This window comes from Zosterops lateralis (genome assembly GCF_965231275.1).
Source record: "Zosterops lateralis genome assembly, chromosome: 17".
Taxonomy (NCBI): Eukaryota; Metazoa; Chordata; class Aves; order Passeriformes; family Zosteropidae; genus Zosterops; species Zosterops lateralis.
The window spans coordinates 13,811,826-13,839,047 of record NC_139777.1 but is presented as its reverse complement, the minus strand read 5'-3'; the positions used below and the strand labels follow the sequence as shown (position 1 = coordinate 13,839,047).

The 27,222-nt window shown below is 45.2% G+C and overlaps 1 protein-coding gene across 2 annotated transcripts in view; it reads left to right on the top strand.

Moving 5' to 3' along the window:
- The window catches only part of MED13L (mediator complex subunit 13L), a 165,388-nt gene extending 138,400 nt beyond the window's left edge, over window positions 1-26,988 (top strand). Inside the window, exons 16-31 of one of the 2 annotated variants that reach the window (XM_083874047.1) lie at window positions 566-771; window positions 3,059-4,005; window positions 4,643-4,822; window positions 6,307-6,530; window positions 7,131-7,323; window positions 8,898-9,348; window positions 10,660-10,879; window positions 13,205-13,393; window positions 14,790-15,013; window positions 15,465-15,607; window positions 16,796-16,954; window positions 18,180-18,356; window positions 20,455-20,609; window positions 22,517-22,678; window positions 22,984-23,096; window positions 24,098-26,988. In XM_083874047.1, coding sequence (XP_083730173.1) covers window positions 566-771; window positions 3,059-4,005; window positions 4,643-4,822; window positions 6,307-6,530; window positions 7,131-7,323; window positions 8,898-9,348; window positions 10,660-10,879; window positions 13,205-13,393; window positions 14,790-15,013; window positions 15,465-15,607; window positions 16,796-16,954; window positions 18,180-18,356; window positions 20,455-20,609; window positions 22,517-22,678; window positions 22,984-23,096; window positions 24,098-24,230 — 3,876 coding nt within the window. In that variant the 3' untranslated portion in view covers window positions 24,231-26,988. The remainder of the gene's footprint in view (window positions 1-565; window positions 772-3,058; window positions 4,006-4,642; window positions 4,823-6,306; window positions 6,531-7,130; window positions 7,324-8,897; window positions 9,349-10,659; window positions 10,880-13,204; window positions 13,394-14,789; window positions 15,014-15,464; window positions 15,608-16,795; window positions 16,955-18,179; window positions 18,357-20,454; window positions 20,610-22,516; window positions 22,679-22,983; window positions 23,097-24,097) is intronic. The other variant, XM_083874048.1, reaches the window with a different exon arrangement.
- The last annotated feature ends 234 nt before the right edge of the window (window positions 26,989-27,222 follow it).

Sequence of the window (27,222 nt, the reverse complement as noted above, 5' to 3'; positions counted from 1 at the left end):
AAGCCCAGCTGGGCTGAACTTCATTGATAGTTAACACTGTGTTTGCTGGATTGTTTAGATACTTGTATTTAATACTCTGTGTAATGATTGGCATATGCAAAGTGTGCACTGTTGTGGCTAAAGTGATGTGAGCCCCCATAGTGGGGGTTATTTGGAGAGACTGCCTCAAGGCACCTCAGGGTTCCTTACACTGTGACAGTCTTTCCCCACTGTCAGTACAGAAGTCTTGCAAAGATCAATCTTTTAAGTACCTAAATGAGGTGCTAAAAATTAGGTAGTGTGAAAATTTCGTAGTGCACTACTCATGTTTCAGGCACAGCCTGTCTGAAATGAGCCTGATCCAGTTGTGAAACCTTGCAGCATCTCGGGATAACAGGGAGCCTCAGCTGAGTTTCCTTGAAGGAACTACACTTGAATGCCTTGTAGAAGGAATAAATATAGTTCATTTGTGGGGGAAAAAGATAATTGTAGAGGGTCAAACAGTACAATAGATTTTAATTAAAAATAATTACCTAAAGAGCAACCTGACCACATTGTTGTAACCAAGGTCACTTGGATGTTACAGGATTTTTCGTATGTGCACAAAGTTCCATCATTTCAACCTTTCGTGGGCTCCTCCCTGTTTGCTCCACTGAAGATCCTGCCCAGCCAGTGCCTCCTGCCTCTGAAGATTCCAGATGCCTGCATCTTCAGGCCTTCTTGGGCTGTTCCTCCGAAAATTGAACAGCTTCCATTGCCACCTGCAGCCACTTTCATCAGAGATGGCTACAAGTAAGTACAGCCTTGGAGGAAATGAGTCTCTCAAGCCCATGCCTAAAGCTGGGTAACTAAAATAGTTGTTTGTATTGACAGTGGTTTAACCTGCAAATGTATTTTAAACCTTTTAGGTTTGTCATTGACCGAGTCAAAACAGTAATGATAGTAGGAACATTTAACTCCAGCTTTGGCAGTCAGTCAGGGGTGTTACAGTGTGTGTCCACTCTCAGTGCTTTTAAAAGAAAAGGAACATGCAGTGCCTGAATTAATGGTAATTTCTGATACAGGAAAATACTGTAATTCAACAGAAACCACAGGTGTTGGGGAACAAAATGAATGCACTGAATCCCTCACATCTTTGCCCTCTCATTTCCAGTCTGGCCTCCAGCCAGGCTCCCTTGTGTCACTTGGAGCTCCAGCCTGGTGATCTCCGATCCTGGTGATTCCATTTGCCCTTCTGAGGGCTCTGGAAGTGCTGAGTGGCCCTGCGAGAGCTCCCCAGGCTGTGTTCCCGTGGGAGCTCCTCTGAGCTCCTGTGGTGTCCCTGAGTGAGGCCGTGAGGAGCTGCTTATCAGACAGACAGACATAGGTCCATGTGCTGTCCTGTCGCACCCTTCCTGATACCAAAAGAGGAGAGTGCAGTGACCTACAGGGAACCACTGACATCCATTTTCAAAACTTGGATTCCTCACTCAGTTCTCAGAAATTAGCAATGTTTATGGACAGAATTCATTGCTGGAGGTTTTGAAAGCCAGCAAGAATTTGCACCATTAAATTAATAAAGCCTCTTAAAAAGCATAGTAATAGTACAAAGGTCTCCTGCTGCACTGCTTCATTTCTAGAGGAAGCAGGCTGTATCTTTAAATCAATCTGTAAATCCTTTAAATCAGTCCTTTTGCAGCCCCAAAGGGTCCTTCAGTGTTCTCAAAAGAACTGCAAAGAAGAAATTGTAAACCCTTGATATAGTGCCTAGGGAGCAATTTAATTCTCAGGTTTTTTCATAATAGTAACTGATGCACCAGGCCTGAGCTGGTTATTAATTTCAGGTATTTGTTGGGGGAAAAAACCCTTTCATTTTCAATATAATCCAATTAGAGTGAGGATTATTACTGCAGGCTTCCAACAGAGTGGTGATTGCCAATCAGAGTTTCTAGGTCACCTTTTCTTATTAGTCTGAGGCGCTCACTCTGCTGCAGCTCCACAACTCCTTCAGACCCTGCTTCATTATTTTCCCCTCTCCTGCTCTGAGCTGGACACACATCAGTTCAAGGTAATAAAATGATTGTAAGGAAAGAGGTCTTCAGTGTTTTCCTTTTCAAGTCACTAATGATAGGTGGGCATTCAAATGATAGTCCTTTCCAATAACACTCAAAATACACTGTGAGGACAGATAAACATGGAAAAATCCTGTTTCCCCTTCCTTATTCTGAGACTCATTGAGTTCTTACACTCCTCATTACATTAATTAATGTAATTAATACATTACAGGAAAAGTAAGCAGATAAGAAGTGATGTGGAAAGAGAAATGTTGGATCTTTTTCTTTGATTGGCCCCTTATTCTGTTTCTTGAAATGAGTCCTTGCAGGTGGAAGACAGATCTTGTGGGAATAGTACAAACTATTCTGTGGTCACTTGAATTTGGCAGGAAATGTCAAAAAACAGAGTAATAAAACCCAGTCATGAATAGAGATGACCCAAAAATATGATTCTTAGCTTTACTGGACTAAGACTTTGTAATGGAATGTATCTCATTGTGCCACAGACTGTGTAAACCAAAATGAGGATTTAAGTTTATAGAATATAAAGACATACAGAAAGTGTCCATGAGGTGACTCTGTGTATCAGAGCCACATCTATGACTTGTGATAGCTATTTCAAGTGATCATTTCTAAAATAAAGATTTCTATCTCTCTGAAATACTTTCATTTCCACTAATCTGTATCTCTTCACAGATAGTGGTGTTTAAAATAAAAGCTACTATTCTTTCTTTTTTTCCTAAAAAATTTGCAAACATTCTAAATCTTAACTTGATCATTTATCTAGAGATTGTTCTCAAGAGCATTTGAGTTTTAGGCCATGAGAATAATCTTTAAGACGATGAAGCGATACTTTTTATCATAATGATAAGAAACAGTGATGCTCGTGGTGAGAATTCTGAGTTCTGTTGAGAACCATGAGGCAAGGTTACGAGCAGAGTGTTCTTTAGTGCAGTTTCAATGAGTCCCTTCAGCTTCCACTCTGTCCTTGTATTTAAAATTGATCTTTGACAGAAGGGATCTCTGTTCCCATCCCCTCCCCGCAGCAACGTGCCCAGCGTGGGCAGCCTGGCGGACCAGGACTACCTGCAGATGAGCACACCCCAGATGAGCACGCCAGCGACGCTCAACAGCACGGCCCCCGCCAGCAACAGCGGGGCGGGGGTGCTGCCGTCGCCGGCCACACCGCGCTTCTCGGTGCCCACGCCACGCACGCCACGCACACCCAGGACTCCCCGCGGTGGGGGCACTGCCAGCGGCCAGGGCTCTGTCAAGTACGACAGCACGGACCAGGGCTCCCCCGCCTCCACGCCCTCCACCACGAGGCCGCTCAACTCGGTGGAGCCAGGCACGGTGCAGCCCATCCCAGAGGCGCACAGCCTGTACGTGACCCTGATCCTCTCTGACTCCGTGCTCAACATCTTCAAGGACAGGAACTTCGACAGCTGCTGCATCTGCGCCTGCAACATGAACATCAAGGGCGCGGACGTGGGGCTGTACATCCCTGACTCCTCCAACGAGGATCAGTACCGCTGCACATGCGGCTTCAGTGCCATCATGAACCGCAAGCTCGGCTACAACTCCGGGCTCTTCATCGAGGACGAGCTGGATATTTTCGGCAAGACCTCGGACATCGGCCAGGCTGCAGAAAGGCGACTGATGATCTGCCAGAGCAACTTGATCTCGCAGATGGGAGAGGGAGCCAGGAGGAGCCAGGAGCCTCCCATGAGCCTCCTGCTGCTGCTGCAGAACCAGCACACGCAGCCCTTCACCTCGCTGAGCTGCCTGGATTACATGGCCTCCAACAACCGCCAGACGCTGCCCTGTGTCAACTTGAGCTACGACCGGCTGCAGGCTGACAGCAACGACTCCTGGGTGGAATGTTTCAATGCTCTGGAGCAGGGCAGGCAGTACGTGGACAACCCCACAGGGGGCAAGGTGGATGAAGCCCTTGTCCGAAGTGCCACTGTCCATTCCTGGCCCCACAGCAACGGTACGGGCACAGCTGAGCCTTTTGTCTCTGAATGTTTTGTAACCTCTGTAAATTTGTTTAGTTGTGACCCATGTAATTTTTATGACAGGACAAAAAATATGCTAGAGATAAGGTAGATTTCTGAAACCTTTAAATTACTTCTAAAGTACCAGTAATACTCTAGTTGTCCTCAGATTTTGTGGCCTAAATTGGGAATGAGTCTGTGGAAGTTCACAAATCTGAAGCAAATTCAGGTATTTGGGGGAAGGCAAAATTAGAGGCCCTTTTTTACTTTGGAGGAGGGTATAAGCAGTCAGCAGAAAAGAATTGCTTTGTTTGATTTAGGGGGAAGAAGGGGAAAAAGTACCAAGGAGGGGGGAAATTTATAATTAAATATTACTTGTTTGTATACTGATGATGCTCTGACATCTTGTTATCTGAGCTAGTCACCAGTGGTACTGAAATGTGTGTGTAAAGGCTCATGGTAACAGCATTGTTTTTGAAAATGCCACATTGAGTGGCATCCAGCTAATTAGAGTTGTCCAAATTCCGTGGGCAGAGTGCAGAGCAGTTCAAGGAACAATCCACAAAAGCTGTTGCCACATCAGAGGGATTGCTGTTCCTCCCTGTAGTGATTGCTGCTCCTTGTCCCTTGCAGTGCTGGACATCAGCATGCTCTCCTCCCAGGACGTGGTGCGCATGCTGCTCTCCCTGCAGCCCTTTCTCCAGGATGCCATCCAGAAGAAGCGGACGGGAAGGACCTGGGAGAACATCCAGCACGTGCAGGGACCACTCACCTGGCAGCAATTCCATAAGATGGCAGGACGGGGGACCTACGGTACTTACACTGGCCTCTGTGCCAAGTTAGAGTGCAGCTTCCTAGAAATGGGCACTTTCTCCTGGAGATGTCAGGAAGGGGCTGTTCATACAGCTTGGGGTCATGGTGAGGGGGGCTCTTCACAGAGCTTTAAAGTGCCTCAAAAGGCCTTTGTGACACCCTAGTGAAGGTTTTACTGCTCCAGGTGATGCACGTTTATACGGAGCAGAAACTCTGGGTGAGGCTCAGCCTCCCCACCTGAAGTGGGGGGCTGGCTCAGGTTCCTGTAGGATTAATGAAAAGTTTTAGTTTCAGTATCTCCTGGCTGTAAGTGGCACTTCTGTAAAATACAAAATAACAAACCAGATTTTGTCTGTGCAGGTTTGGAGAATAACAACATTTCAATCTGTATTTCTTGCTTGCAGTTTATTTCAGGCTTAACCAGTGCAGTCTGGTTTAATGTTTTTTCCTACAGCTCCACCATTCTTTGCTCTCTATTGGTATTTGATATATTGCTGCTTTCCTTGGGGCTGGGACAATTGGGGGTAACTCCAGTTCCTGTCTAAAGCTGTTGTGCCTCACCAGGAGCGCTTCTAATAATTTTTCCAGCATTTGTAATTTGAAGAGTTAGGATTTGCCAATTGTTACCAGAGAATAGCACCAAAATTCCGATAGAGTGCAGAGCAGAACCTTTGATGGAAAGTCAGTGAATTTTACTGGATGCTGACTTTTTAATAAAGTTGAATTAGATTCTGCAGGAACTATTGGGTATATTTTAGCTTGACATTTTCAGCAATATTTCTTCTATTGAGGCAGTATCTGGGAGACACCCTGTTACACTGGATAATAATCCTCTCTGTGGGGACAGTAGTGCTTAGAGCACATCCTATGGAGAGGGGCAGGAGGCAATTTTTAGAATTATAATAACTTTGTATAGTATTACATACCTGGGAATGAATTTCTCTAATCATCAGTAATTTTGCACAACCAGGTGGAGGTGGATGAAGAGCTGTCAGGTCAGATTTTGTGTGTTCCTGTTATTACCTGTGATTGAACAGGAACTCCTGGGCTGTGGTTATGGATATGACAAAAGAAAACCAGGAGATGAAGCCTTGGGAAGGGCAGTATGTTAGCTTGGAGTACACTGGGAGATGTTTTATTGCAGCTTTGTAGGAAAGTTTAAGCGGTGCTTGGATCAGCTCCCTCCACTTTGGCCAACAACTTTGATTATATGACATTCCTTAAGTACGATATAGATCTTCTCTCTCCTTCATTAAATATCTTTTCCAAGAAGAAAGGCTGGGAGCACACGGTTTATCAGGCACGGCACACCCTTGATAATCATTTCCACTCCATGATAAACCTGTAGGACACTCAGAACAGCAAGGGATGAATGATTCCTAATATTCCTGTAAAAGAACCCACTTCCTGGGCCATCAGAGACCCGCTGCAGTTAAACCAGATACTTTAACATTTTTTCTTTATTTGTTCTTTCTCCTATGAAGGCTCTGAGGAGTCTCCTGAGCCTCTCCCAATCCCGACGCTGCTAGTGGGCTATGACAAGGACTTCCTGACAATCTCTCCCTTCTCCCTGCCCTTCTGGGAGAGGCTCCTGCTGGATCCCTACGGGGGCCATCGGGATGTCGCCTACATCGTGGTGTGTCCGGAAAATGAGGCCTTGCTTGACGGAGCTAAAACTTTCTTCAGGGACTTGAGTGCTGTATACGAGGTTGGAAAGAGGGTCTACACTGAATTATTGCTTCTTAAGTGTCATTGCTACTCTAGTGCATGTCCACAGGGAGAAATCCATGGGGTTTAAAGTAACAACTATTTGAAGAAGGGTTTGTTTTTTTTATTTTGAGAGCTTTCTGCACTTTCAGAGTCCAAGAATGCCATCTGAGTGACACTGGGATTCTTTGTGCATTTTGGGGTGTTTGTCTGCTCTTCCCAGCACACATTCATTTCACAGAGGAGGCAGCAGTGGCATTAATACAGCTGCAGCCTTCCAGTGATGGCCTAACCACGCCTAAAGAGCAAGGAGCACATTGAAGAAGTTGTTGCTTTCTCACAGTTGCTAGGCTGGGGATAAAAGCATTTTTTTCTTTAGCATGTACTCCCCAGTATGTCAGAGTCCTTTGTAACCTTAATTTTGCTCAAGCCAACAGATAAATGTAACTCATTTTTTTTAGATTAAGAAGCCCCTAGCTTCTTAATGTGTGCTTCTTAATGTGTGCTGAGAATGAGGGGCTTAAGCCACAAACCAGTGTCTGTAACTTCCTGGGGTGGTTGGCATCTCCTTATGGGCATTTGTTCTTCCCTCTCCTGGCAGATGTGCCGACTGGGGCAGCACAAGCCCATCTGCAAAGTGCTGCGGGACGGGATCATGCGGGTGGGCAAGAGCGTGGCGCAGAAACTGACGGATGAGCTGGTGAGCGAGTGGTTCAGCCAGCCCTGGGGCTCCGAGGACTGTGACAATCATTCCAGGCTCAAGCTCTATGCCCAGGTCTGCCGCCATCACCTCGGTGAGTGACCCCCCCACAGCTCTGGGGACTGGGGGGGGAACCCACAGTGTGGGTTTTCTAAAGGTGCAGATTATGGTCTGTTTAAAAATTTAAAGTTATTACAAGGTTTTATCTTAAATTCTTCCCATGTTAAATTTGCCTGCTTCAGAAAGTTGTGTTGCTTGTAACTCTGAGGATTGTGTCAGAGGTTCAAATTCTTATCTTTTTAGAAAAGTCAGTTTGGTATAAGGTGTTTGTGTATCACAAAGATCACAGAATGACAGTCTGATCTGGTTGGAAGGGACCATAAAACTTAAAACTCATCCTGTTCTATCCCCTGGGACGCCTTCCACCAGACCAGGTTGCTCCAAGTCCTCTGCAACCTGTCCCCGAATACTTCCTGGGATGGGGCAGGTGTTCCACACAAGACTGAAGGTGTCCATGGATGTGGTTTATTGCGGCTGACACATCTCATCACACCTGTGTGACAGAGCTGTGTCACGGTGGCCTCCAGTGTAAATATAGGAGAGGGGAGGTCACTGGGACTCTGCAAAGGCAATGAGTTAACAAAGGGGCAGAAGAGAAGGTGCTGGTGTCCTTGGTGCCTGGGGGTCCAGTCTGTTGTGTGTGGATCCTTGGATCCTTCTCTGGACCTCGTGCTGGGTTATTTCCCCCATGAAACAGTGACGCTTTCAACAGTTCAGTCTGGTTGTTTTTGTTATAGCACCCTGCCCTGTACGATATTATACCAATGTCAGGAGCACTTGTTTGGTGAGGGACTGTAGAACCTGAGAGTGTGGAAGGGTATAACATCTCCTGGGGTAGGACCAGCTGTCTTCTCCTGGCTGAGTCTCTGGAGTCACCTGATTTCAGCTGGGGACAGACATGGCTGTTTCCTCCCAGAATGGTCCAGAGCCAATATATATTGTGTGTGATTGAGAATTGGGGTCTTAGCATGAGACACAGGAATTACAGCAAGCTGAGAAATTATTACAACACTACTGAAGTACCTCAGGCTTCCCTGCATAAAGAGGCAGCCTGTGCACAGCTAGGTGAGGAACTGGGGTGCTCAGTTCACACCTGAGGTGTCTGGCAGGGGCAGCATTGGAAACTTCCCCACTGGTGATTTGCACCACCTCGGGGAGCAAATAAATAATAAATATTCATTTATCACTGTGGTACCTCACAGCAGAAATAATTGCATTAAAGTTTGCCATGATTGTAGCTCAGATATAAACGACTCCAAGGTTTCCAGCCTGACAGAGATAACCTGTCAGAGGCTGCAGAGCTGAGCACTGTACAATGCTGTTATTGCTACACACTTTGGCCAGAGAGCAGAACATGTCAGTACCACCCTTAAGTCACAAAGCCCTGCAAAGTCAGGCCTGGTTTTAAAGACAATTGATTCATATCAGTTCAAACTGACACCTTGAGAAATGGATTCCAAAGCAAACATTGGTCATGGAGATTGCATTCTCTTAGCTTTGGTATACTCTTAGAATGTTGTAAAAGTGCAGGAACATCATCTGAGTCATAGGTTGATGCAGATTCCTTTGATCTGACTGTCATTAATCCCTCTTTCCGTGCCATTCCAGCGCCTTACTTGGCCACCCTGCAGCTGGACAGCAGCCTCCTGCTGCCCCCCAAGTACCAAACGCCGGCTCCGAGCCAGCCGCAGGCGGCTCCCGGGAGCTCGGGCCCCGCGCCCTCCGGCTCCTCCTCGTGTCTCTCGGCCGCCGCCGGGGCCCCAGCCACGGGCAGCTCCTTCAGCTCCACGCCCAGCGCGGGCACCACGAGCCTTCCGGCAGGGAGCGCCTCCTCCTCGGGCTCCTCGGTGCCACAGCTCTCGGCGTCCTCTGCCACGCCCGGCGCCAGCCAGATGGGCACCTCCTCCTCCACGCCGGGCTTCAGCGGCACCGCCGGTTCGGGGCAGAGCAGCAGCGCCGCGGGAGGCGCGGCCGAGCGCCCGCAGGGCAGCGCGGGCCCCGGGGCTGACACTGAGCCTGGCCCCAACCTGCCACAGCAGCAGCAAGAGGGACAGGAAGGGTAAGTGAGGCGCTCACATGGCTCCAGGTGCTGCTGACTAATCCCCTGTCCTGTGCTCAGACAGCCTCCCAGCCTTAGGGAAACCCTTCAAAGGAGAGGCCCCTCTGACAGGTGCAGCACAGCGAGCAGGTGGGAGCTGAGCAGGGCCTGTTCCTGTGTGAAGCAGTCACTGACAAAGGGGAGCTGGAAAAAACACCTCTCCGCTTTTTCATTACAAGAATCCCATCCTGATTCAGTTGTATGGATGTGGAGCTGCCTTAGGACCCTCTACCTGTCCTGTTCTTGCAGCACCAGGAGCACATGGGGTGTGTCAGGCCCTGTGGCCACCTGTGGCTTGGCACTTGCAGGTATCCCATGCAGCTGAGTGCCTCTTGCTCCATCACACCTGCAACATTAACAGATGCAAAATGCAAGCCATGGATTTTTTTTTTTCCTAATTTTTTTGCAGTGCAGGTGTTGTTTTGCAAGCAGGCATACTGTGAGGTCAGGAGGCGTGATTGTAGTCACGTTACTTTAAAATAAATTTGGGCAGCACAAGTTTTTTAAAGACTTCATTATGAATAGCCATCCATCACATAAATTATGAAAAGGATTTTTAGCATTGTATGTAAGAAACTTCCTGAGGCGGCATGTTTTTCATTACTCTCATAATAATGCACATTGCTGATAGTCCTGGTGTGTGTTAGAGAGGGAAACGCCCACATCCTGCTGTAGCTGGGCTTGTCCTTGAGACATCTGTTCCCTGATCTGTGCAAAACACCCTTTGAGCAGCTGCAGGGGCTTCTGACAGAGGCTGAGCTGCTTTGATCACTTACAGATGTTGAGCCTCTCTATCCTGGCTGAGGCATGGGAAGAGCATTTTACCAAGTAAGAAATTCTTGATTGCTCGTTCTGTTACCAGTGGAGCTTCCTTGGGCCTGAGTAGGACTCCAGGCTCCATGAATTGCTTTGGTACTTCTAAATTTGTGCTCTCTGCCTTCCACCTCTCCCAAATGCAAACCCTAAACTGCACCAAAACCCAGACACACCTACATGAAAAGACACACAGCTAAGGAGTCAGTTTTTCCCTATTCTTCAGGTATAATCTGGTCTGATTGCATTCAGTGAGATGCTGTTAGACTGTATGGTACCTCTGATGCCTAATGAACCCCAGATATTTTGGATTAGGAGCTGCTGTGAGCACAACTCATCTCAATGCCTGTCCTCATGGGTATTAGTTTTGCCTCTGGATATCAGAATTCCTCATGGTTTCATTCACCCTGGCTCAGCCTGGCCCCAGACACAGTTGTCACCGTGTGTCTGTGCCCGCAGCACGTCAGAGCGGGAGCGGATCGGGATCCCCACGGAGCCGGACACTGCGGACGGCAACGCTTACCCCCCCGCCGTGGTCATCTACATGGTGGACCCCTTCACCTACACTGCTGACGAGGAGTCTGCCTCCACCAACTTCTGGCTCCTGAGCCTCATGAGATGCTACACGGAAATGTTGGACAACTTGCCTGAGAATATGAGGAATTCTTTCATTCTCCAGGTAATTCTGCCTTCCTCTGCATCCTCACGCTGAGTCTCTGTGTCACAGCACACCTGTGATATGGACACTGTGCTAAAAGAGATAAATGGGAGATAATGCATGAAATGTAGGTGGCAGTTACAAATTGTTTTGTTGACAGTACAAGTCTGTATATTAAAACAAGCCCTTGTGTTTGTTTTGATGAGGAAATTAATTAAAGCAGCCACAGTATCCCTGCATTGAATCTGTCCTGTGGTCCCAGCAATCCTATCTGCTCAATGCTTCCTGGAGAGGGATTTCAATTAAGTTGTAACTCAAGTTGCCATTGCCAAAACTGGCCAGTTGTTCCTTTGATTACTGTACATGTTGAGTTGTTTGCTGTTTATATTCCCTTGATTTATACTCTTTAATCCAAAAGAAGTATGTGAAGCCAGACATTTAATGTATAACTATTGTATTGTTATTATCTGCTTCTTAAAAATAACTTACCATGTAACTTGGCATATGAAACCAGTTACTTACTATGGAATTGCTGAAGAATTGAATTTGTGGAGCCAGAGGCAGCTCTTGGCCTCTTGCCCAGGCTGGCTGCATTTTGCCAGGCCTCTTCTCACAGAGGCTGAGCCTCAATAAATGTGGGGGGAGTGGGAAGCCAGAGGGCACAGGCAGGAGCAGTGTGGGAAGGATTTCTGTGCACCTTATCCATGTCTGCTCACTTTGGTTTAATGGTATCTCAAGTTAGTTAAAAATAATAAAAAAAAAAAAATTAGAAGTTCTTGTAGTATCTCAGATTGGGCATGGAAAGCTGTTGTTTTTGATAGTTTTGACCTCATTGTCCCCTGAAAGGATGGGGGAAACTGTCACCAGAATATTTCAGGCTTGGGGATGAACTGAAAATCAGATCCACAGCTTCATATTGTGGTGGGCTGCAACCGATTGATCCAGACCTGGAGACACCAAAACCAAACAGCCATTGATGCCACGGTGTCTGAAAGACAAGAACAGTGTAACCTCTGCACTGCTGTTGGAGCTGAGGCTGTAGCACACTGACCCTTTTTCTCAGTGCTGTTTGTTTCCACAATCACTGTTTGTTCCTCAAAATACATTTTGCCAGTTGAAGTCAAAACAGCAATTTTCTCTAAGTCAAGGGAAACATGATCCAGTTCCAGCACTGTATTCTCACAGCTGTACCACAGCACACACAACATGCAGTTACTTCAAAATAAATCAAACCCAAATGTTTGCAGCTTTATTACCATTCCTGTACAGAGAGGGAAGGCTCAGCTTCTGAAATTCCTGGGTAAAACTGGCTTTTAAAAACACACAGGCACATTTAGTAAGCAGAATGTGCTGCCAAGGTTCTGAAGGTTCAAGCAAGAACTGTAAAGCAATAAAAGTTTTGTGACACTTAACTTTTATTACTACTGAAAATATTTGTTTGAAAGAATCTGTTTGGGTCTTGTAGTGTTGGCTACAATGTAAATGTTTTATATTGACAGTTTCTGCTCCAAAGATCTCACTGTAATAGGAAAGACACTTTAACAGCCGCAAGTGGGACTTGTACGATAAAACCAGTAGATAAAAACAGTGATGTTACAGGCATTTAATTCTAATTTTAAAATAGGTTTGATCTAAAAACCGGGTTTTTGTCATTCTTTGTTTCCTTCTGAGGGAGTGTTATGCCATTTCTCCTTCCTGCTCTTGTTGTGTAGTTGGGTCTTAACCCCCAAACTCATCTCCCAGGCAAATCTCCCTGTAGCTGTGGTTCTTACTGGCTGTACCTGTGAATCCTTGTGAACTGCTTCCCATGACTTTCTGAAACAAATGGAACTGAGCAGCAGCTGAGACTGTTGAGCTTCTACTGGGAACTAAATTGAAAAGGGGGAACAACCACACAAATCATTGTAACAGAATCTTATTTGTGCCCTCTACACCCCTCTGTAAGGGTGACACCATAGTGCCAATTCCCACAAGGACAGCAAACAATTCCCAGCCCTGATCATGAGCCACCTGTCTGAACCTTCAGGGATTGTGTGGTTCAAGCCCACCTGCAAGTGAAGATGTTGCCCAGAGAAATACTTCTAAAAAATTCAGGGTGTTTGAATACAGGTGTTTGGGGTTTATGGATTAAAATACACTCTCATTGTGATGGAAGTTTTGTCCCAGGGAATGCAGTCCCTGCCTGCTGCAGCGACTCCTGCCAAAGGACCTGAAATGTGAATTGTGGAGCATCCCAAAGTGTGCTGGGTGTTCAGTGACTAATGACTGTGTGGATCTAGTTGGATATTAATGAGCAGCTCCTGGAAGCCTCTCAGCCCTGTTTTATTGTGTGTCTGAATTCCACAGATTGTGCCTTGCCAGTACATGCTGCAGACAATGAAGGATGAACAGGTTTTCTACATTCAGCACTTGAAGTCTCTGGCGTTCTCTGTGTACTGCCAATGCAGGAGGCCCCTGCCCACACAGATCCACATCAAGTCCCTCACAGGCTTTGGGCCAGCTGCCAGCATTGAGATGACCCTCAAAAATCCTGAGGTTGGTATTGGTGGCAAGAAAATCAAAGTCTGTTCATAAACTGTAACCACTTTTCTCAAATATCAAAGAGTAGAGAAAATACTTGTATGGGGATTTTTTTCAAGGTACAGAAGATGATGATATAAAGGGAAAAGGCAAGCTAATATGGAATAGAAAATAGTAACAAAAACATAAGGCTAACTTGCTTTCAAAACATTTTAAGCTTCTGGTTTTGAGTCATAAAGTAAAAGGTTAAAATGTGAAAGAAGAGAAAATGAACATTGTTAGTTTGGATTCTGAGTCATTTTGTGGTTTCAGTCCATAGTGCTCAACCAGAGTTTAAACCCAACCTTTATTTCTATTCACATATATATGAATATATATGAAATAAGTTCCTGTGTCTAATTGCAGATGTTATATTAATTCCCTGAGGTAATGGAGAAATCCCCCTTTTCGATGGGCTTATCTTTTATCTATTTTAAACTGTAAATATTAAAACCCTGATTCTGGAATTTCAGAGATTTCAAAGGAAGAATAATCCATCCTGCTTTCTATGAATGTTTTGCATTCTTTCAAAGATAACTATGAATATTTTATTTAGATCTAATGGACCAACGAAACACTTAAACACTTACCTTGGCATAAAGAGCTGCTTGAGAGGGTTTAAAAACCTACTTGCAAAGCCAAACCTTTTGGCATTTACTTATTGCATTTAATTAATCTCTGTTTGTTGCATTTTACACATTTGCTCTCAGCCTGCACTGCAGACTCCCAAACTTTGCTGAAGAATTAAGAAAATACCCTGACCATTTTTTAGTTATGGAATGTGTCTGGTGAGGCCCCTCTGTGTTCTCCAGAGAGGAGTTCCAAGGCAAAGATGGGTTTGGGGTGCCCATGTGGGAAGCAGCTTTGCAGAAGGTGACCTGGAGGTCCTGTTGGACATGATGGATGCTCCCAAGGAGCAGCAGTTGGGCTGCTCTGGGAAGGTACTGCAGCACAGCGAGGGAGATGCTTTTCCTCCTCCCTTCTGGGCTCTTCAGAACAAGAAACTCAGATGCACTGGAGCAAATCCAGCCAAGGGTCTAAAGATGATTAAGGGATGGAGGATCTGACAGCTGAGGGGCTTTAAACTCCGGCCTGTGTCAGAGACTTGTCCAAAGACTGCTTTCATACCCCAGGTTATGTGTACATAAAAAGAAATCTTTAGATAAGGTTTGAAGTGCATCAGCTGTAACTGGCAGCAGTGAATTGTCTATAACCTCCCTTTTCCCAATCTCCCTCCTGACTAGGAATGCTTTGAATTTACTCACTGTTTCAAGCTTGCCTGTCTCTGTACTCGCTGCCAATGTGTGTGTGTGTTCCTTGTGTTCAGTAGTTTCTGATCTATCTGCTGATGGTTGTGCTGACTCTGTTGCAGAGGCCCAGCCCAATCCAGCTGTACTCACCTCCTTTCATCCTGGCCCCCATCAAAGACAAGCAGACCGAGCTGGGAGAGACGTTTGGAGAGGCCAGTCAGAAATACAACGTGCTCTTTGTGGGGTACTGCCTGTCCCATGACCAGCGCTGGCTCCTGGCATCCTGCACTGACCTGCACGGGGAGCTGCTGGAGACCTGCATCGTCAACATTGACCTCCCCAGCAGGTACTCACTGCCCTTGGCTTCTCCCATGGATGCATGCCTGGGGTAATCCCTCACCAGCTCCTTGCACATCCCTTCCATCCCCTTTCCTGCTCAGGAGATCACGCTGGTGTTACAGTGAGAGCATTTCAGTTGGCACTTTTAGATTTTCAAATCTGCGCAGGGAAAAGTGACTGAGTTACATTTGTTTGATGGTTTGGTTTACAACTGTTCTGCTTACAAACCTTACATTGAGGAACACCCGGTGTGTTGCTCAGCAGTTCGATGGCACTGCAGTAACAGTACTGAAAGCAGACACATAGTTTTTCTTGTTAGTAGTAGTAAAAGGTAAGTTAGGGACTACAGAGCCCAGAGCTCTGTAGAGGATAAACAGTGACATAATTAGAGAGAACAGAAATCTGAATATTGTCCTTGATTCTCCTCTCACTGTTGTTTTTAATTCCTTGCCCTGCAGGTCAAGGAGGAGCAAGCTGTCTGCACGGAAGATCGGGCTGCAGAAGCTGTGGGAATGGTGCATTGGCATTGTGCAGATGACATCCCTGCCCTGGAGAGTCGTCATCGGGCGCCTGGGCCGGCTGGGCCACGGGGAACTGAAAGGTGTGCAATTGTCAGGGCTGCCTCTCCCAGGGTGTGCAGTGGGACAGAGAGACTCAGGGTGCAAGGCAAGATGGCCCAGACCTGATCACACACCTTTCAAACTCAAAATTTGAGAGTGATAATCACATAACCACAGAATTGTTTAGGTTGGAAAAGCTCTCTGAGCTCATGAAGTCCAACTGTTCCCCAGCACTGCTGAGACCACCATTGATCTATGTCCCCAAGTGTCATGTCCACACAGCTTTTGAACACTTACAGGGGTGGGGACTCAGCCATTCCTCTCAGTGTTGCATCACCTGCAGACTCGCTGAGGGTGCACTCTGCCATCACACAGTGGCATCAGATGGGGTGAATTTGGCCAAACGTTCACAAGTCCTGTCTCTGCTTCCTAGAACCATGACCTTACCAAAGGTAAACAAGGTGTGCCAAATTCTATCACAGACAGGATAGACTGTTTTTTATTTTGCCACAGTTTAGTGAGGGCAAACATGGATGGGAAGCCAGATATCCAGGCTTCCCAGGCAGTGCTCCTTAGGAGTTTATAATCAACACCAGAGCTGCTGAAGCCCTTTCTCTCCCTTTGTCCTCATTGTTGTCTTGACACTGATGCCCACTTGACCAAATGGATCTGAGTGTAAAGAAACCTGGCAAAGAAATCACCAGGATCCTCCAAACTGGAATTTCCTGGGCCATGACAGCATGGATTACAGGAGAGCTGGCTGCAGTCCTACCCTGGCACTGAATTTCTGTATTTGTTTCCATAAACCTTTCCTTGTTTGTGCACTGTGTCTGATGCTACTCCCTCGTGTTGTGCAGGACTTGCACACTGTCCTTCCGAGGGAACTTATCACCTGTTAGAAAAAGTTCTGAACGAAATTATCCTGACACAGGAATAGAGACAGGATTCAGTTGTGATTCCTCAACTTAAACATCACTAAACAAACAAAAAGGTCTTGGAAAAAAAAATGTATTGAATAAAGAAAAACTAACAGACTGCTGTGGAATAAAACATTCCACAGGAACTCCTCGAGCACCCAGTTTGGGAGGCCAGACCCCTCGTGTGCACAGGAGTCATTCCTGGAGACTTTGGGATTAGGGAAGTGCCAAGTGTTGGGAATGTTTTGCTGTTTCCAGGCGGGTGCTGGCTCTGCATCAGCTCTGTCCTCCCACGGTGCTTTTCCCTTGCAGACTGGAGTATCCTGCTCGGGGAGTGTTCCCTGCAGACAATCAGCAAACAGCTGAAGGAGGTTTGCCGCATGTGTGGCATCTCCGCAGCAGATTCCCCCTCCATCCTCAGTGCCTGCCTCGTTGCCATGGAGCCACAGGGATCATTTGTGGTGATGCCAGGTATGTTTTAGCCAACTATGGCAATGCCAGCACAACTGTTCTTGTATCACATTTCACACTTAGGCACAATAATCTTGGGATTTCTGTGAAGAACTCGACTAGCATGGTTACATGTGGCAGAAAATAGGTTGAGCCAGCAGAATTCCCCAAGATACCATGGAGAGATGCTGTGTGGGGAGAGGAGTCTCCTGGGGGAAAGTGACTGTGGGGCACTGCCAAATTGCTGATCTGTCCCCTGGGGAGGCCATGGGCTCAGGCAGCCCAGTTCCCATGGGCTGGAAGTTGTGTCACAAATACCCTCGTGCACGGAGGAGGCTGCAGTGGGAATCAGTAGAAGCCTGTGGAAATGGGAATAAGCCCACTTGCCTTCTCACTTGCCTCATCACATGCTGAAGTTATTTAGAGAGTTCACTTACAAGCAGCAGTCCATGGGCTTAAATTGAAGTAAAATTTCATGCTGAGGTTCCCTTTGTTGTTTTACCTAAACACGTACTTTTTAATGTATGTGGTGACAGATTCTTAACATATCCTTACAAATCACTCTGGGTTTTTTTAAGTTTAGAAAGAAAAGACTAATACAGAGCAGAATTAATTGAGCTTGAAAATTACTTATCATGTTGAATATTTTCAAAGCAGAGATTTTGTAATGTGAGAAAACAGATGGCAAATGAGGCTTTTTCAATATCACAGTAAAACACAAAGAAAGACCCAAATCCTTCAACAGATTTTTTTTTCCTTTAGATCCTGACACATAATTAGGTCAACAGCAAGCAAAAATTAGGTTAAAATTGAAGGTGCTGTTTAAATTCTGCTAAAGAAGGTGTCTTTGCATTGACTATTTGCACCTTTGAAGTTAATTGTTGGTGGATAATTGAGAAGAATAGAGGAGGAGAGAGAAGCTTTATTGTTTTGTGGGTTTATTTTTGTGTTTGTATTCATATCGACCAAAGTGGGGTGTATTTCATAATTCTACAGAGATGTGGGTGAAAAATCAATTTAACTTGCTCATTTAACAAGTAAATATTTGATTAAGGGGCAGCAGAATGACAGGAGAGGTGGGGCTGGTGATCTTAATGTCAAGCTCTTAGAGCAATGTAATCTTTTGAAGATAAGGCCCTTCAGCTGTGTCTGTGAGTTTGCAGAGCACGTGGGGTCGGCAAAGGACCCAGCTCCTGTGTTTGGAGGCCATGCAGTGACCCCTGTGCCCTGGTGTCTGTCCCCACAGATGCGGTGACGATGGGCTCGGTGTTCGGGCGCAGCACGGCACTGAACCTGCAGTCGTCCCAGCTCAACACCCCCCAGGACGCCTCCTGCACACACATCCTGGTGTTCCCCACCTCTGCCACCATCCAGGTGGCACCTGCAAATTACCCCAACGAGGATGGCTTCAGCCCCACCAACGGTGAGTGATGGGGGGAATCCCTTGGGGCCTTTCCAGGGCATCAGCAGAGCTGAGCTGGGCAGGAATAAACCTCTGAGGGGGTTGGGGTTCTGCACAGACCCCACAGCACCCCAGCAAGGGAACCATGGGCTTTAGCTATAGGGGAGACTGTGCTTTCCCTGAGTGTGTTTTCAGAATCATACTGGTTTATTCCCAAAGGGACAAGGACCAGCCAATGCACCAAGTGGCACAGACCAGAATGTGCTTTGTCTTGCTTTGACTTGTTCAGGCCGGCTGCTGTTTTCCAGTCATGCTTCACATTGTGCCCTGTTGTGTGCAGAGCTGACAGGAAGGAGGCACTTGTGGTTGAGTAGGGAAAATATCCCAACCTGAGATTTCTTTGTGCCCCCAGAGTGCTTTTACACTGAACCTGCAGTTTGAGTCAGCAAGACTCTGGTTAATGCTTTATATCCAAATAAGCATTTTCCTGCTTTGTCCCAAATCCTTTAAATGAGTGCAAAGCAATTAAAACCAAGAGTAGCTACAACCACGTACAGTGGCTGTATTAATGAGGAGGGGCAGTTGGGTTGGAGAGGAAGGCAGGCTACTGCTTTTAAGGCTTTGATCTGTCCCTCCTGGAATGTCCCAGGGCCTCTGAAGTGAAGTTGCCCCTCTCAATCCCTGTCCCAGGAGGCACCGGGATCCCTCCCGAGCACAACAAACATTAACCTGCATTAACCTGCCCGTTGGTGCTGCAGATGTTAATTAGAGTCAGGTACAAGAATAGCCTTTTCCAAAATGGTGTTAAATTTAATTTTCTTAACTCTGCTCTACTTAATGATTAAACTGCTTCCTATGCCATTAGCCAGCTCATTTCTGCTCTGGGGGCCAAGCAGAGCATGATATTAGCTCTGGTTTGTTTACTGAGGCTGTAGGACACAAGTTAATAAACTTCAGTTAAAGCATTGCTCCAGCAATCCAGAGGTTCTCTTTGGGAGATGAAGGAAAACAACCACCTGCCTGTTTCAATACTGGGGTTTCAGGTGAAATTAGTTCAAGACACAGATACTTTTCCATTTTATAAGAAGTAAATTCATCTTTTCCAAGAGAAATTGTTATTTCTTATATGTAGCATGCATGACTTCTATTTAGGGCTTTGTGTTTTAGTATAAATTTGGTTGCAGTTCTAATGAATGCAGTTAATTCAGACAGCTCCCACTGTCCCTGTCTACCCACTAAAATGTACTTTAAGTGTCATTATACACTTGTATTTCTTCCCCTGCTGAGAAATCTGGATAAGAAAAACCCTTCTAAACCATATTGTGATGCTGTAATTTCTGGCTGTGTGTTGATGGTGCCTTATCCTTCCCTCCCTTACTCAGGGTATTGTAACCTGTGTGCAGATGATGAGTAATGAAATGCACAAGGCAAACACATCTTCCCTGTATCTTTAGCCCTCCCCACATATTTAACATAAACCAAATGAATCCAGCCAATTATGCTAACAAGCTGCGTGGAAGTCCTGAGATGAAAGTGGGATATGAGGGCTGAGTTGTTGGGGATCCTGGTGCAGTGTCTGGAAGGATCACGAGTCCCTTGCTGTGAGCAGGGCCTTGCTGCCCTCATGGATTCTGGGGGCAGTTTCCCTGGAGCTGCCAGGCCTGTTCCCAGGGGTTGGAGCTGGCGTGCAGCCCTGGGAGCCTGAGGAGCAGCACCTGTGGCAGCAGCACATGGAGCTCTGTGTGATGATTCCAAGTGGTTTTGTTAAGGGGACTGTGACTAACTGTACAGAAGTGTCAGTTGTTCTATTACAAAATTTAGTCTGGATTTTGTGGAGCTGCTACAACGGGAATTCTGTTCACTCTATGGCCACTGCTAAAATTCATTATCCCAATAGCTGCCTGCCAACTCTCCCTTTCATGTCTGTGTGGTTGCAGTCAAGGGTTCTAAGGGGGATTAAACAGTGAAGTCTTTGTCTCTGCTTTCATCTGTCTTGGGAGTATGTTAAAGAAAAAAGGGAATGATAATAAATTAAAGGGAAAGGTAATAAATTACAAACATTTCTTGGGGAAAAGAGTATAGCACATTGGAAATTATTCTCCTTTCTTTTCCCTTTCAGATGACATGTTTGACCTCCCATTCCCAGATGACATGGACAATGACATTAGAATTTTGATAACAGGGAATCTTCATTCTTCACCAAATTCCTCCCCAGTTCCTTCCCCTGGATCACCATCTGGCACTGGAGTGGGATCTCACTACCATCACAGTAGGGTAAGGCTGGAGCACCATAAGGCACACACCACTTAAAATAAAATACAAATAAAGACCCAAATCCTCCAACGAAGTCTTTTTCCTTTAGATCCTGACACATAATTAGGTCAACAGCAAGCAAAAATTAGGTTTAAATTGAAGGTTAAATACTACTGGAGATGTCTCTGCATTGGCTGTTTGCACCCCCAAGTTAGTTGTTGGTGGATAATTGAGGGGGAGAGAGCAGGAGGAGAGCAGCTTTGTTTTTTTGTGGCACAGCCATAGCTGATGACTCTGCATGGATTTAATCTGTACTCATCCATTTTTTCCTGGAAATTCCTATGGAATGTCCCTGGCACAAAGTGATGAGTCTTTGAGAGAAGGGAAGCTGTGACAGCCCTGTTCCTGTGGATTTCAGGGGAGGCAAGAGGGAGAGAATTCTCCCAGTTATGAAACTCTGCCCATGGAAACTCCGCAGGTGCTGGATGGTTATGCAAATGTTGTTTTCTTCGGAATATTTAGCCCAGAGCACACAGCGTTTGGGAGTTATTTTTATTTGAAGTGGCTTTTATAAAGTCAGTTCCAACATCAGTGATTACTTAAAATGCAAATTATTTTTTGGTAATTCAAGTAATTTTTTTGAATTGGCATAGCTTGGATCAGGTTTGATGGAACTCTTTCACTCCTACATTTTATCATGTAAGACTGAGCTGTTCTCTTAAAATGGTTTCCATCACAATTAGGTAGAAGTTTTATGCTTTGCAGGTTTCTGTGAAGTTTTGTTCTAAGAATATTAAGTTTAAAGTAGTAGCATATTAGTTCACTAAATAATACAGTATTTCATGAGAGAAACAGGGTAACTTTTATACCATTTTTGACAATGTCAATGAGACATCTTGAGATAAGAATTCTAACTCCTGAACATGACTGACTAAAACGGTGATAGTTTCACCCCTGGAAGTATAAAGTCTTACCTGTATTTTCCTTGCAAACTCTCCAAAATGTTTCAGTGCAGCTTTAATACAGTCAATGAGGGAGAAATGCCTCCTGCCTCAGCCACAGAAATGCTAATCCTGCATTTTGTGAGCTCAGTCCACAACCACCTTGTATGGATTGTGCAACTCTCCCATCAAAGGCTTGATAACAGCACGTTGCTGTCCCAGTTATTCCAAACTGATGTGTGGGCAAATAAAAACTTCTAAATTCTGCTGCCAAACCCTGCAGCCATAAATCACAACTCCTCTCTCTCTCTCTCCCCAGTTCCCTCAGCAATCCATTCTGTCCCACGTCTATGCAGAGCTTGCTTTCAATGGAGCTGCATCCATTGGGAGCAGCCCTGGGAGGTTCATGGCCTGTGCCCAGAGGCCTGGACAAGCCCCTTCCAGCTGAACCTGAGTAATTCCCATTAGCCATTAAGCCAGGCCTGGTAATTGCAGTGTAATGTTTGGCTTTAGCAGAGCAGCAGTGTGTGATCATCCCCCCGTGGGCCTGGGGTCATGGCAATAATTGATGGCTGGGCACTGGCGCTGTGTGCTGGGCTCCCAAGTGCCTGCTCCAGGCTTTTTCCTTGGATTCCTGTCCACACCCACTGGAAGGGATTGGCAGAGAGGGATTTGTAATTGAGCTGCTTTCTGTGCAGTGGAATCTTTGCCTTTTTTTTTTAACCTGTTGACATTTATGGATGAAATGAACTGCTCTCCCAGCTGTTCGGGAATCTACAGTGCTTCTGAAACATAAGCCTGGAGAACCCGACTACACCCAACTCCCTTACTGGGGAGTAATGCAGGGCCTGGATAACTTTGACTGATTCCTGACTGACTAAAGGAGGGCTCATTTGTCACAGGACAGTAATTAGCAAATGAAGTCACCGTTCCAGGAGTGGGCTGTATTGACAACACCCTCTGAGCTGCCTTTTCTCTGTCTTGCAGAGCCAAGGTGAACGTCTCCTCTCCAGGGAAGCCCCTGAAGAGCTGAAGCAGCAGCCTCTGGCTCTAGGATACTTTGTGTCCACTGCCAAAGCGGAGAACCTCCCGCAGTGGTTCTGGTCCTCCTGTCCTCAGGCACAGAACCAGTGTCCCCTCTTCCTGAAGGTCTGTTATGCTGCACATGGAGAACTCATTATCCATTGCTATTTCTGTGCCTGTAAAAGCTGCAGTTGGGAGTCTGTGGTGTTAGAGCAAACCTGAGCCCTCCCACTCCAGAACTGCAGAACTGCAGTCAGTTTATTCAAAAAAGTTACAATTAATTTAGAAATACACATGGTCATGGGGGGATTCAACACAGAATTGCTGACTTCCCACGCTGCCCTGAGGTGATTCAGAATGGATGTTTCTTGGGGATCTTTAGCAGTACCTGCAGTATAAGGAGTTAACTTTTGCTCTTTCCCTCTGCACAGGCCTCTCTCCATCACCACATCTCTGTAGCGCAGACAGACGAGCTTCTACCTGCCAGAAATTCTCAGCGAGTTCCTCACCCCCTTGACTCTAAAACTACATCAGATGTCTTGAGGTAACACCCTTTAGGTTTTCATTTCTTCCCTAAACGTTTGGGGACTGAGCTCAAATGTTTCCAACCTATCACAATTACTTACCAGTTTTATCACCACTTTTTGGCCCTGCCATGCCCTACGTGTCTTGGGGCATTTCCTCCTCCAAGATGCCAGAGCAGGGCTTTGAGAGGGAATTCTGTGGATTTCCCTCTGCTGTGCACAATGATGCCAAAGAAACTCAGAACAGCTCAGCCTTGCCAGGGAGACATCATGCTTGCCCCCCACCAAGACTGCTCTGTTCCCCTGGCATCTAATCTGAGCTGTGCCACTCATTATCTTACCTCACTGAACCAAATGGATTTGTAGGAGATAAAAGCACCACTGTGCTAGGATTGGGGTATAAAGGAGACACTGTTCCTGAATACATGCAGGGTGTGTGTTTCATTGTTGAGGATGATGTGGGGCCTGTTTGCCTCCATCTTTGGGGAGTGGACACAGAGCTGTGTGATGAGAACACACACTGTGGGACACCCCAGTGAACAAACATAAGCAGGGAACAGGAATGTCTAAACTAAGGAAATAGGAGCTGTACTATTCTAGAAGATCTGAATTTGCATCTTCTTTGAGGACTGAGCTCTCACAGATGTCCCAGGTATTGAGTAAAGCAAGAAGTGGACAGAGAAAGGATGAGATGCAACACACACAAGTTACAAGAGGAGAAATTGCAATTAGATACAGGATCACAGGAACAGCGTGAGCAGATACTGGCACAGAGTGTCCAGAGAGGTGTTCAATCCCTAATGCCTTGACAGCAGTGGCATTTGAACCACTGTGAGTCCTGAATCTGTGTGTGTTTGGGAGGGCTGCATGCAAATAGCTGAGACATAGCAAAGCTAAAGCCTTCTGCTTTCAGTGAGGCTCCTCCTTTGGCAGCACACAGGCAGCTGTGTCAGGGTGCAGGTCCAGGGGAGCCCGTTCACCCCCCCCAGGGCAGGCTGTGATGTGTGTGCTTGCTGTGCAGGTTCGTGCTGGAGCAGTACAACGCGCTGTCCTGGCTGACCTGTAACCCGGCCACGCAGGACCGCAGCTCCTGCCTGCCTGTGCACTTTGTGGTGCTCACCCAGCTCTACAACGCCATCATGAACATCCTGTAGGACACACACAAGCACTTGTTCTTCTGGCTGCTTCTCCCCTCCGCCCGGGAACGTGCCACCACCTGCAAAGAGCTCTGTTTGCTTCTCTTCAGACCAGTCCTGTGCTGTGCTTCTGTCCCTCCAAAAGCACATGTGAATTCTGCAGTGTTCAAGACTAAACTACCCATTAACATCTCTGGCAGCTTCAGTCCAAAATCTGGGAACATCCAAAAGCAGTGAACACAGAGTAACCTCAAGCCAGTTTTAGTTTGGTGGCTCGGTAACAACTGGTCAGCGTGATTACTTTTTTTTATATTTTTTTTTTTTAAGGAAGACTACAGGATCTTTTTTGCATTAGGAACTGATAAAGACCCACAAGCAGTGTCAGCCCTGCGAGTAAAAACCACCCTGTAGTGACCAGTTCGGGTGTTTTGTTGTTTAATCGTCATAAACTGGGACATTGCAGGAGGAAAAAACCACAAACACAAAACCACACAGTTGTAGTCCTGTATAAATATTGGAGTTTTCTGTCTACCTGGAGTTCCTGTCAGAGTGGATTGGGATGAATGCATGCATTTGTTACCTGTCCATGTAGATATGAATGGTCTGGAGATACTTTATTTATTTTTAGGTTTGGGGAGGGATTAAATTATAAAGGACCAGGAACAGTAGAAATACCTTAAAAATCCAGCTCCGTTCCACTGTAGGGTTATTTATCTACAGGCCTCTCACTCTTCTGACCTGGAAATCAAAAGTGAAGCTCATAACAATCAAAGTCTGGGAAGGGAAGCGTATTCTGGTAAGGGTATCTTGTATTTTAAAGAACTCTCCCCTGTGTTTAGCCTGGTTAAAGCAAGGAATGGCCAGTTTTTAATGAAGGATAACACTGCCTAAGGGAGAAGAGTGAGAGGGAGGTAGGGAGGAAAAATACTTTAAAGCCCAGTATCAGGGCAAGTGGAAAGTGGTAAATTTATCTATTGTAGAGCTATGATTGAAATATATTTCCAGTAAATTTAGTGATGCTAGAAAAGTATTTACTGAAAGCCAAGTCGCCCTTTAATTCTGGGCAGACTCGTCCATGTACATATCCAAAAATATGGTTTTTGTTTACACTAAATCAGTCACAAATCTGATGTATTTTTTCTGACTATAGGAATATTATTTCAAAGAAATAATTTTTTAAAATTATATCATTAAATTAGTACTTGAAGTTACACCACTGTGGTGGCAAAGTTACTTTGTTTAACGAAATGATCGCCATTGGGAAGGTTAATGGCTAATTGAAGTATTTTTATGACTCCTTCATTCCAGGCTCCAAAGGGGTCCTATTCCAGCCCCATTCCCTCATTTCTGGGGGTGCACTGGGCAGCAGGAGGGAGCCAGGGTCAGGCACTTGGATCAGGCTGGGTGACCCCTCCCCTGGCTCTGAAGAAAAACTACCAAGTTTAGAGTTCTTCCAAAAGACTTTCATGTTCTGGTTAAAAAATGAAATTCTATGATTTTAAAAAGTATTTTTCTTGAGATAATGTAACATTTAAAACAAATTATATAAAATAATAAAAGAAAAAAAATTGCTTGTGTAATGAGAAGGTGAAGGCAGGAGAGGAACCTGTAAATGGATTATTTCCTTCCCTGTTCCACCCCTTTGTGTGGATGTCCTCTTTGCAATGTATAGGTTAAAAAAAATCTGATATCAAACCATTTGTATCTAATGTGTACAGTGTAAAATTGACTTTAAAAATATTGCAGTACTATTTTTTCTTAATCAGAAGAGAAAATTCTCAAGGCCTTTTGAAGAGCATAAAAAGATGAAGATTGTAAACTTGTATAAAAAATTTAACTTGGGGAGGAAAAAAATGTAAAGTAGACATTTGTAATCTTTTACCATTTGGGGGTTATTTGTTCCCAGGATTCATCTGAACTTTGGATTATTATTTTGCTTATTGTTTTTAAATGGGCCGTTTTTATCCAGGGACATTTCTTCCCCACAAACCTGGTTCTAAGCAAAAATTAGAAATTAAAAAAAGAGCAGCAAGGAGTAGTTTTCATCTGGTGTCTTTTATTTAATTTTTTTAAGTTAAGAGAAGCTGGTGACATATTTATACGTTTTTGTGCAAAATAAATGAATGGCAATAGATTTTAAAGAAAAATCTTATGTACTTCAGTGTGAAAAGTTCTGTACAATATTTCTCTTAAATATGCATTATTTTACTTGTGAGTTTTTTACTGAATTAATCTGAAATGTACAAGCCCTGGCTTTCCTACAGAGTGAAGAAAGTTATTATTTTTTTTTTTATTTCTAACTTTGGAAAATCATGCCTAAATCAGAATTATTATTACAGTTGTTTGAGCTAAAGGGCGCGGGAGGGTGGGGAATGTCCAGCATGCTTGTATGTATATTTCAGAACCTTTTTTAAATATAAAAGCTGTACATTTCTGGGGAGTTCTGAATTTCTTTTTGTTTTCTTTTTTTTTTTTTTTTTTTTCCTCTGAGCATTTTGCAGTGAGCTTCTTTTATATATATAGCTGACAATTTGAATGAAAACAAAGAAAAAATGTGAAGTTCATTTTAAATCTACAGTATATCGCTGGTACAATACACTAAAAAAGACTTTGATAAAAAGAAACAATAATAATAAAAGACCTCCATTTTAAATGTCATTCATATATACCTTGTGGATGAGAGCTATATACTTTTACACACTTTTTTAGATGAATAAATTATTGAATTACTGAAACTGTTGGTGGAGTTTTTTCTTGTATTGAGCTCTTGAGTTTTGGCATTCCCAGGTAAGGAATTGCAAGGTGCAGAGCCCAGGGATGTGAATGGAACCAGAATGAAATGTTTCAAACCATGGCTGTTGTGAGGGGAAGTTGGGTGTCAGTGATGCCAAGGATGGAAAATCCTGCCCGAGGGGTGGGTGGGAGCAGCCTGGGATAATCCAGCGCCATGGGAGAGTGGCTGCTTTCCATGGGCAGCTCCAAACCCAGGGATCCACCAGTGATGGATGAA